Source organism: Sinohyriopsis cumingii, chromosome 13, assembly GCF_028554795.1.
Source record: "Sinohyriopsis cumingii isolate HCF-2022 chromosome 13, ASM2855479v2, whole genome shotgun sequence".
Classification (NCBI taxonomy): domain Eukaryota; kingdom Metazoa; phylum Mollusca; class Bivalvia; order Unionida; family Unionidae; genus Sinohyriopsis; species Sinohyriopsis cumingii.
In genome coordinates this window covers 16703841-16716164 of record NC_142973.1, presented here as the reverse complement: position 1 = coordinate 16716164, position 12324 = coordinate 16703841, and the positions used below count along the sequence as shown (strand labels likewise).

The 12324-nt window shown below is 33.6% G+C and overlaps 2 protein-coding genes across 2 annotated transcripts in view; one reads left to right on the top strand and one right to left on the bottom strand.

The window, feature by feature from the left end:
• Positions 1-12324, top strand: part of LOC149784987 (cysteine--tRNA ligase, cytoplasmic-like) — a 247627-nt gene that overhangs the window by 22197 nt on the left and 213106 nt on the right. The gene's annotated exons all lie outside the window — the stretch shown is intronic.
• LOC149784988 (uncharacterized) overlaps positions 1-12324 on the bottom strand; it is a 123545-nt gene that overhangs the window by 8036 nt on the left and 103185 nt on the right. The window contains exons 5-6 of the mRNA XM_089978665.1: positions 11317-11493; positions 4482-4666 (exon numbers count right to left, since the gene is read on the bottom strand). Of these exons, the coding sequence (XP_089834791.1) occupies positions 4482-4666; positions 11317-11493 (362 nt within the window). The remainder of the gene's footprint in view (positions 1-4481; positions 4667-11316; positions 11494-12324) is intronic.

The following is a 12324-nucleotide window of genomic DNA, read 5'->3' as shown; positions in this document are numbered from 1 at the left end:
CAGCTGCCAATTGTTTTGTACGGACATGAAGTACAGTGTGGGGGATGCATTGTTAGGCATCAGATACAGATTGGAACAGATCCCATTCTAAAGCAGATCTTCCGCATGAGGAAATTGCATTATTTCTTCTGTTAAATAAAATTATAATGCCTTCTAAACTTAATAAATAATGTACAGTTAGTAAGAGTTCTGAGCAGTTTTATTTCTTCAAAGTTATTACGCTAAAGTAAGCAACAACTTTTCTCTGTGCAGGGGTACATGTGGAGGTATGGGTGCATACCAAAGTAAAAGTCAGTATCTTTCTTAAGTGTTTAAACTGGTACAGGACCATTTATTGTGCTCACTCATTCACTTCAGTTTATGGATGAATTTTGAATTTTAAATGTAGCAGTGAAATAAATAATGATTACTAATCAATTCTAGTCACTAAGACATCGTTCACATCTTCATATAACTAAACACTTAAAAATCCATGTTATATTTTAATAGGTTACATGCAAAGCAAGAATACTAAAGCTGATATTTCAACTTTCCTCAAAGTTTTGGGTCATTCCCCTCGTACTTCATTTAATACTGCCAACTTCATGCCCATGTTTGTACAACCCTGGCAGTTTAATTGGTCAATGCTTTGATAATTATATCATCAGTGAAAGTGTCTCAATAACAATTTCAAAAGGTCATTTAGCAAGTTTTTGATAATGGTGGCCAATCTAGATAAAGACTTTGGTAATTTACTATTATTGAATGTTACAGGTTTATTGGTAATTTACTATTATTGAATGTTACAGGTTGATTGGTAATTTACTAGTATTGAATGTTACAGGTTGATTGGTAATTTACTAGTATTGAATGTTACAGGTTGATTGGTAATTTACTATTATTGAATGTTACAGGTTGATTGGTAATTTACTAGTATTGAATGTTACAGGTTGATTGGTAATTTACTACTATTGAATGTTACAGGTTGATTGGTAATTTACTAGTATTGAATGTTACAGGTTGATTGGTAATTTACTAGTATTGAATGTTACAGGTTGCATGGTAATTTACTATTGTTGAATGTTACAGGTTGCATGGTAATTTACTATTATTGAATGTTACATGTTGCATAGTAATTTACTATTATTGAATGTTACAGGTTGCATTATGCTTGTTGTAAATTGACTGATTGTAGTTTGCTTGCTCATTTTTAAGGAGAAGAAATTCATTAAATAGATATTTGTACAATCACATGGTCTGGAGAAAAAATGCATACATGCACATATGTACACATGTGTGCAGCCATAAATATATACATATTTATAATGTACTTAAAGTCCTCCACAACACACACACACACAATTTGTTTCCACAGATGGATCTTTGTTAATTGGATCTTAATTTCATGGTTTGAAATCATTCAAAGTTATACTCAATACAGACTTTTTAATTTAAAAAATAAAATACAAAATTTTGTACATGCAGCTGGCACTCAGACCAGGGGCCATTCCTACCTCACCTCCAGAGACATGCCCCTTTTGTCATAACTTTGACACTATTGAGATCACTATCCCATAGCTATGAACACAGTTTGGACATGAAACTGACATTTCTTCTAGGATCTGCTTTTACCTCTTTGGGACTTGACCCAGGGGGTACAGATTTATGAAGGTGGGTGAAACAAAGCATGGGAGTGCAGGAATGTGGGTTTCACAAGATTACTACATTTATTATATATACATTACTGAGCTCCAGTGTATGATAATTGGATTTACTACCATTATGATTCTGAGTCATTTGGGCGAGGATGAGATCATTAAACACAAATCAATTTCCTTGACAAAAACAATTATATGCCATAGAATTCTATGGCTGTAAAAATTAAGGGTTTTAAGCTCAATTCACTCACTGGATTATTAAAGTCTACATTACACACAAGCAGTTGGGAATTGTCAGCCCTGTGCTTTTTAGATTATTTGCACTGACCCATCCAAATGTGTGTGCATTGATCTTGTAATGCAACTCCTCCAACACCATTCTATATAGAGACCTCAAATCTTTTGATATCATTTGTTTGTGGTCAATAGATGTTCGCAATGGTCTTGATGCAAACCCTGGGGGTGGGGCTAGGGTGGGCATAAAAGGGCTTATCTCACTCTCCACCAATTTATAACCTCCCTTGGGAGTAATCCTTCCTTGAAATCCAAGGGACCCAGAGAAGAAAAACAATGAAATTTCTTTCTATATACTTTTTGTTGTTGTTGTTGTTGTTCTAGGGTTTAACGCTATTTTTCAGCACAAGATAATGCTATACATGACGGCCAGTATAAGTGGTGGAGGAAGAACCCTGGAAAACCCAGGGAAGAACCACCGACCCACGAGAAGCTACTGGCAGGCTTTCCCACTTACCCACGCTAACTTTTTTTTTTTTTATGTAAGCACGATAGTAAAGCCAACAAACATGCATGAATTTTTATCTTTTAATCCAGTCTGTGAATATACATGTACGTGAAGAATACCTCCAACTATATACTTGGAGTAACATAATTCCCTCCCCCTCCCCCCCAAAAAATATTACTGTTAAATTTAACAAAACTAGCATGTGGTTGAATCTTGACATTGTTGGAGTCAAGTAAAGTGATCAGACTGTACATATTGTTTTCAATGTCAAAGGCCATTACAATGAATTTTGTACTGCTTTTATTATTTACAGGTATGTTGTAACTCATCTTACTGTTACCGAAGATGTTACTGTTATCTAATTTTATACATTGGAATTTGTCAATACTGTAACTATTGAAATGTATTCAACACGCAGCAGTTAAAAAGAAGATACAGAGTTTTTTATTCTTGACAATTCTTTTCAGACAGTAGAGCATCATTCCCTTTGACGACCTCTTTCTCAAATGGTGCTGATCTGCCATAAGATTATGCCATGATTATTAAAAAATTAAAATTTTAACCCTTATTAGACTTTTTGTAAATCACTTGAGAAATTTATTTAAATTTAAAACAGCATCATATATCAGTATACTTTTTTTTAAAAAGTTTTTCTATAGGTTAGGCAAATCTGCAATCAAATATACATGTATCTGCTGTTAATAAAATTAGAGAGAAGTATTAGTGATTTCTTCTTAAAAACTGCTGACAGAATTTAACAAATTTGTTTGGAAGGTATTCAAGATATTAATGATATTAATCTGTTATTAAACATGGCTGGGCTCATTTTAATAATAATAATAATTACATAAAATGCACCTGGAACTTTTATTTATAAACTCTTTCATTTGAGCTGTTTGGTCTGTGTCAGCCAGGTGAGTGATATAAGGCACACTTTGTTTAAATTGGGCCTCTTGTTTTATTTATATGGCCTGAAAAGGCTTTTGGGTTTCTGAGTTGTGAAAAAAACATAACATGCAAGTTGTGGGTTGTTGTTGATTGATATTGATGATTACTTTCATTCTTCAGGTAAGTAGGTAGAATAAGGGCCATTTTTAACCAGTACATTTGCAACACATGTGCATGAAGTCTCTGTAAAATGTTTCAGAAACAGAAACAACAAATTTTAGACTATATGATATGTTGTAGAGGAATCAGTTATTTTGCCATAAAGGGTAGCTACCTTCCATAAAAACCGCTCCAGTGGCCTAGTGGTTAGAGAGTCCACCCCGGATGCAGGAGGTCATGGGTTCGATCCCCAGCCGAGTCATACCAAAGACTTACAGAAATGGTACTAACAGCTGCCTCGCTTGACGCTCAACATTAAGAGGTTAGTGTTAGGACTGGTCGGCCTCAGGTGTCAGGATAATGTGACTGGGTGGGACATCATGCTATATGTCTGCAGCATGATACCCCAGTGCTAAGACATCACTGTAAACTGTCACACTGCAGACATTGTAGCAATATGACTGAAAAATTGTTAAAGCTACGTTAAAAATCCAAACCACGCACACACACACCTTCCATAAACCTATCAAGCTGTAATTTTAGGTGATAGTTAAAGCATTTAATATCATCTTATTGGACTGGGCAATTTAGTTGGTCACATTCAGGAAAAGAACTGTAATGATTTACATTTACTGTGGAAGTACACTGGGTTTATTTACCCATGTGTGTGGCTGTCACTCACAGATGTCAGAAAAACTGATAGTGATTTCTAAGTGTTTAAAACAGACCTTGATGAGTAATAGTCTCTGCTTCCCAAATCTTGAGTTTCTCCAGAACTAGAGTACATAGAAACTGATACAAAATTTTCTGTGTACAGAAGGATTCCTATACTTTGCAGAAGTCTGGTCATCTTCTAATTTCCTAGAGAGAGCTATGCAATGTTTTTTGATAGACTTATTGAAGGAATTAAAAATGAAGTAAATTATGTGTTTTTATGGTCCTCAGATTTTCAGGTTACAGATGAGTATTCAGTATTTGTAAATTGAAGTGTACTTCACAGGAATGGTGTTGGACTGAGTTTAATTGCAATACATTTATGATAAGAAGAAACTCACAGGATATGTAATGGGTGTGAGATGGAACCAGTGCCCTAGTCCATCGTTGGAGTAGAAGTTGTGTGGCCGCCCCTGAAACACCCAGCCAAAAGCCCCCAGGTGCCCTTCCATATCATACATGAGAAAGACTGGGTACAGCTTCTCACAGGGAAGCTGTGGATCAAGGTTCATAAAGTAATGTACACCTGAAAAGATAAGATGCTGAGATCAACATTTTGATTTTAAAAAAACAATGATCACTGCACTGTTTCCAAAGTTTTAATTTGGAGACAAAAAGGTCTTTGCTGTGCTGAGAATTAACTGATGTTATTGAACTATTTTCTGTCCATCAGCCTTTCATCTTGTACAGAAGCAATAATTTTAATGTAAAAATTGGCATACATTATGCTATTTTAGGTTGGTTTCAGTATGTATTGGTAGAGTTTGAAAAATTTGTCCGTTTAATATTGTCAATTCTTTTATTTTTGTTTTTCATGGCTTTGCCACAAAAATATTTCTATTAGCACTTAAAATTTTGTTTGCATTTTAGCACACAATTAGCCATAGGGTTAAAAGAACTTATAAAGGGAGTTTATGGTATGGCCTTGTGTCTGTTGTGCATTTTCCGTAATCCTTCACTCAGTACAGTGATTACATCTTACCACTCTGGTATTCATATTTCTGATCCAATTTAGATCAAACTTGGAACATGGGTTTGTACAATAAAACTCTCAAATTAGTTCAATAACAAGTAAAATCCAGACAAAACTAATGCGGTGGTTTTTTAACTGATTGACTGACCTTGTTACAAATCTAGATACCATATTTTTGATTTTGAGCACAATATGGGAAATGTGTTTATTTCATCATGATCTCATATGAGTTTGATAATATGAGATTCACACATAGTGTATTAATGAGGTGATACTTTTTTACCATTCTGGAGGCTATATATGTATTGTATCTTGATACAGTTTTGATTAAACTTGAATATGGACTTGTATAATCAAAATCTTTGATGAATTTATTATGGACTTGTATCATCGAGATCTTTGATGAATTTGTTATGGACTTGCGTCATAAAAATCTTTGATGAGTTTATTATGGACTTGTATCATCAAGATCTTTGATGAGTTTATTATGGACTTGTATCATCAAGATCTTTGATGAATTTATTATGGACTTGTATCATCGAGATCTTTGATGAATTTGTTATGGACTTGTATCATCAAGATCTTTGATGAGTTTATTATGGCCTTGTATCATCAAGATCTTTGATGAGTTTATTATGGACTTTGTATCATCAAAATCTTTAATGAGTTTATTATGGACTTTGTATCATCAAAATCTTTAATGAGTTTATTATGGCCTTGTATCATCAAGATCTTTGATGAGTTTATTATGGACTTGTATCATCAAGATCTTTGATGAGTTTATTATGGACTTGTATCATCAAGATCTTTGATGAGTTTATTATGGACTTGTATCATCAAGATCTTTGATGAGTTTATTATGGACTTGTATCATCAAGATCTTTGATGAGTTTATTATGGACTTTGTATCATCAAAATCTTTTATGAGTTTATTATGGCCTTGTATCATCAAAATCTTTTATGAGTTTATTATGGACTTTGTATCATCAAAATCTTTAATGAATTTATTATGGACTTTGTATCATCAAAATCTTTAATGAATTTATTATGGACTTTGTATCATCAAAATCTTTAATGAGTTTATTATGGACTTTGTATCATCAAAATCTTTAATGAGTTTATTATGGACTTTGTATCATCAAAATCTTTAATGAATTTATTATGGACTTTGTATCATCAAAATCTTTAATGAATTTATTATGGACTTTGTATCATCAAAATCTTTGAGTTCGATAATGAGCATGATCCATATTTATCAATGAGGCAGTCTTGCATCTGATTCACTGTGGTTGTTATTCTGGGGGGCCATAATTCTGATCTGATTTTAATAAAACTTGCAAAATAGGCCATTGATAAGTTGATTATGCAGCGGATTTGCTGAATTTTTTAACACTTAAGTGATCATTTCTGATCAAACTTAGTAAATAGGTTTATATCATCATGAAATCCCATGAGTTGTTTATGAGCAAGATCTGCACATATTGACATTCAGTGCAATTTGAAAAATGAGGGTTTTTTGAAAGTTCTGAACATTTTGTTTTGACATTTTTAATTGTTTAAACCTGTCAATTAATTTAACACACTGGACACCAACATATGTGCATGTGACTTCAGATAGGTAGATAACAGTGACCTAAAAATGTCAGAGAAAGAGACCAATTCTGTTACTTTGTTGTTTTAAACTAAGAAGACCATTGTGTGCGATTGTTGAGTGTGAAGTGTCTGCTGTGAATTTGGTGAAGAAAATAGATCAAAAACAGACTCATTTAAATTGCGGAACAGCTGCTTGCCAAATGTGTTGATCCGTAATGGTAAGTGCTTTAGACCACTCGGCCACTTGGGGCCCTGTGCCAGATCTGAAAAGAGTGACCAGGGATGCTTAAATAAGATTGTCAGAGGTGATGAAACATAAATTTACTTTTTTGAAACCCAACCAGAGGTGTGTCCTTGGGAAAGGCACTTAGCCCCCATTTTCCTCAGCTTGGTAAAGTCAGTTATGTGTTAGAAGTACCATTAAAACTAATAACAATAAGCAAACTTCCTGAATACAGACTGAAAAGTGGTTGCAAAGTTCTTCTTTTAATTTTATCACTTATAAACAATATGAGTAATTTGAAACTGTTGGAGACCTAGCTGCAAGAAAATGTTCATGAACCAGCATGGCAGAGCAATTGGAGCAGAGCAGATTCCATTTAAATAGTCATATTGGGGCACATACAAAAAGGACCCCATTTTAACTGTATTTGTTACATTTTTCTTTTAAATGAATATTTTATCCCATTGTCATTGATATCCCAGTAAATTTCTGTCTCTAAACTCTTTTGCTTGATAAAATAAAAACTGAGTTTTGTTTAGGAATTTCAATCATCTTAACCAAAATGGTCTTGTCACTTGTTTATGCTTTCTCATCTTTATGCTGTTTCTGTTGCTTGGTAACATAAATAAATCCTTGTACAAAGGCTTAGATTGTGTGGAGTTAATCCAAATCAATCTCCAGAAAATTACGAATTGGTACATAGACAGCTGCAAAAATGCAGGATGTTTATACCAAGCAAATTCTTACAAATTTAAGTTTGCTGTATCAGTTTATAGTCATCTGTTTTCTTTGGGATTTGTATGGTTGAAATTCTTCCATTGCCATCTGCTTTCACATTTAAATTTGCCAGTCCACATGCAACCAAAGCTTTGTTTCATGAAGAACATATTTCTTATAAAAACTATGTCCAAGTTTATAAATTGTTCAGTCGAGAATTATTGTTAAAAATGTGACCACATTTAAGTTCTTGAATATTTTAAAATTAGTTTTATTTGCTAGCTTATTTAAAGTTAGTTTTATTTGCTAGCTTATTTAAAGTTAGTTTTATTTGCTAGCTTATTTAAAGTTAGTTTTATTTGTATGTTTAACGTGCTGGTATTGCTAAACTATATTATGTGTTATAAGGTGAATTGTGTATTATTTTAATTTTAAGGCATTTCATTTATCATTACCCACAAGCTATTTTAAATGTATGTTTTGTCATTTTAGCTTGCAATAAAGATAATAGCCTAATAAGCCTTCCTTCTTAAACACTTTCAAATTTAATTACTGATGATAAGAACAAAGACACCCATGACCTTAAAAAGATCCTGAGAGATCTGGTAATTAATTGATCCATGCAGATATATGGTGGGAATCAAATCTACATTCTTCTAGTCACAAGTCTACAGTCTTAACCGCTGAGCCACAATTCCCTTGCATTGGGGCTGCAATGGTTTCTAAATTATGATTAAAGAGGTGGGGACACAGTGGGATAAGGAGATACCCAGAAATCAGTGCTGATTGCATAGAATAACAGTGTATACACTTATGGGATGGAGTTATGAACAAGTTTTAAATTGTGAATCGGCAGGGATAGATCCAGGGGAGAATGCTATTTGTACAAATGACTTTTCTCTTTTTATGCTGAGAAAGTGATTACATGTATATATATGGTCTAGGAAAGAAAAGAAGATAAATTACAGCAACATTAACAGGCAGTGGAGCAACTATGTGCTCCCAAGATTTTCATTCCCCATTATAGTTCCAATATGTGTGTGAGTCTGCATCATATGTTGCCATATGTCAGCCACTCTGGTGAGTGATAAGGCCCACTTTGACCTCTGATTTTTGCCTGTAGTGAATATCTTTGAATTAATTTGTATGATAAAGTGAACTAGGACAGCAAGGTTTGAAATAAAAATGTTGTTATTTGAAAATATTTTATACTTTATAAATATCTTGATGTGATCCTCTCGGAATATTTAAAATTAAAAAAATTAAAAGTGCTGACAGTAATGATGTCACAATTTCCATCTTGGGAAGTTTTTAATCTTAGATTTATTGCACTTCTTTATATTTTTATACTGTTAAACTTTTACTCTAAACCAGATTTGATCTATTTTCACTTATATTTTGTTCTTTACTGTGTTGAGATTATAAATCTATCAACAATACCACTTAGAGTATAACTTATATTTGGTTGACAGAATAATCCAGAATAACAATGTCTGGTTATAAACATCATCAGTCACTCCAGGCATACATAAAGTTGCAATGAAGCATTGTCAATTACCAATTATACATGCTTGTAAGTCGAGTCAAACTGCAAACAATATAGATCCTGATCTGCCATAGCATAAAGCACCTGCAGATCAGGGTCTATGTTGTTTGTTCTACTGATTACTCCTAACAAACTGCACAAACCCGGATCTGATGGCACTTCATGTGATAGCAGATTTGGGTCTGTGCAGTTTACAGTTGGACTTGACTTATAAACGAGTATATACAATAGTTCTGTGACCTAAACAGTGTGTGACTTGTTCATTAAAAACTTATATGTCACTGGAGAAGAAGACAAAATGGCATGTGTTGTAATTACACTCAGATTATATATGCTTTGATATAAGTGAGAATTTTCAGTCATGATTCTTGTAAGGAATGGCTCTTATCAAGTGTATTGACTTCCACCCTTTTCAGATTGAATCTTTCTTTTGTGTGAGGTCAAGGAACTTTAAGTTGATTTACATCCAAGATAATTTTTGAATTTGTTTTAGAGAATGCACTTTACCTAACAAATTTTGACGCTAAATTTTAAGGACTTGTATCCTTTTTATTTTATCATTTATCTCGTATACATTTTACAAATTTTAACATCTTTGCTGTTTATTTTTCTTGTAATACTTTACAGTACATTGATTGGAAAGCTTTTGTTCCCAAAGTGTTTTGTGTGTAATTCTTTAATTTTACATGTTTAGAATTTTTCATTTGTACTGCATAGAAAAAAATAAGGATCATCATGATTGACTTTAGTGCAGTCCAAGAAGTGTGTCTCTTGCTGCCAATCATATGACTGTGAATTTCCTTGGCTGACAGGAATGTCTTACTAATTTTGATTTGTTTGTGTACCAATCAAGAGCACATGGTGGCTCACTCATAGAAAATATAAAGAAGAGAAGATTAAATTTTCATTAAAAATGGTGTTGTTGTTATTTCCAAAGCAGTGTACGAGGAGAAAGAGGATAAAATATAGACAACACTATCCAAAATAAATTATAAGAGTGGAGTGGTTACTTGAATATGAAGAATTGAAATTCCAAAGGCTCACAACAGTATGGGCTGGTAATGGTGTTTGTAGTAAATATTTGCTTTTCCAGCTTTAGAAACATTGAATCAGTCAATCAGTTGATTAAACAACATTGTGGATGTATCACCTCAGCAAAAGTACAGACAGTTAGGGACAGTTACCTTTCATACTTGTTTATAAGTTGAGTTGAATTGCAAAGGACAAAAACCCTTATCTGCCATCACATAATGTTCCATCAGATCACGTTCACTCCAAACAAACTCTATAGACCCAGAGCTGCCAGCACATTAGGAGAGGGGTCTGTGATGTTTTTGTACTGATTACTCCAAAGTAACTGCATCGACCCAGAGTTGCCAGCACATTAGAAGAGGGGTCTGTGTTCTTTTTGAACTGATTACTCATAAGTAACTTTGACCCAGAGTTGCCAGCACATTAGAAGAGGGGTCTGTGTTCTTTTTGTACTGATTACTCATAAGTAACTTTGACCCAGAGTTGCCAGCACATTAGAAGGGGGGTCTGTTTTCTTTTTGTACTGATTACTCCAAAGTAACTGCATCAACCCAGAGTTGCCAGCGCATAAGATGAGCTGTCTCTTTTGTTTGTTGTACTGATTACTCAGAATAAACTGCATAGCCCCATATCTGTCAGTGCATTATTAAATGGCAGATCTGTGTCTGTGCTGTTAGCAGTTGGGGCTGACTTATAAGCAATTATTATACCATGCTGGAGAATCCTTGCTATTGATGGTACTTTTTAATGGACAACCAAATAGATGCATTGAAAATGATGGTTCAAGAGCAACTTTACGAAGACTAATTATGAAGTTGTATTTGTTATGTATAAATCCACTCAGAAGCCTTTAACTTTATGGATTTCTTGCTGTTTGCACTTGTATTGGCTTGATTGAAGAACATCAAACAAGACTATGAAATCATGACACAGTTTAAGTGGGTGTATGGCTTAATGAAAGAATGCCAATATAATGAACATCATGTATTGTTTTCCCAGGATGGTACAAACTGTGCAGAAAATGTTCTGCTCCTATCCATCAAGTTATCTGCAAGATTCAAATATAGACATATCAACATTTTCTTTACTTACCCATTAAAGGAAGGCAAGGCCCCTTTTTCCAGAGAGGGGAAAGATTCTTTGATTCTAAAGGAATCTGCAGAAAATCATTTTCAAGGTCAAAGCCCATCTGAATATAAAGACCCTTTCCTGGACTGACATCAGCTGTAGCTATCGGACTACATATCAATTTAGGGTGCTTGAAATATGCTGAAAAAGAACAATACATACAGATGCAGAGTGCATTGTTAGTATATTTAAAAAAAGACGCATCAGTACAATTGGCATCAAAAATAAATCGAAGCTTCTTTTAACAATTATTAAGGACAAAATAATCAACAAATGTTTCGTTTTTTTACCTCCTTTGACATGGTGAAAGTTATGCATTATAAGTAAAACTTGATTAATCAGGAGAAAAAGCCATACTTTTGGCAATATTGTGCATGACTGGTTGAATAAAATTTTAGAAATGTGTTTTCACTAAAATGGACATGATATTGCTGACTTGTCTTTTTTAGCTCATTCAACTTTTTAGAAGCAATCACAACAATTTCCTTATATACTGGCTGTTAATTGCAGTTTGGTCAGATTTCTATCCTACTGTGACTTCTACAATGGTAACAAGCTAAGATAATTAGAGGCACAGTGACCTCATTTATGTCAATGAACCATTCTCATTTTCATGCCCATGTTAGATCTTGATAATATTAATATGCCTATATTCCTAATTTTGTCAAGTTCAAGCTTAAATATAGACCATGGAGAGGTAAGAAGCTCAGTCAGTCAGATGCATGGATATCCCTTTAAATACAGTAATCCGTCCCATGTTGTATTTTGATTACACTACCCTATATTCCAAGTATGGTCTAAATCCAAGAAAACAATGTGGTAGCAAATCGAGCCCATTAAATGGATTATGAACTAATATACCAAATTAATAAATAGACCATATAAATGTTATTTTGGGTTCGGGATTTGCTGCTGCTTTAGTTTTTTGTTATCTTTCCATTGGTTTCCTGCGAGACTAATCATTTTTTTACA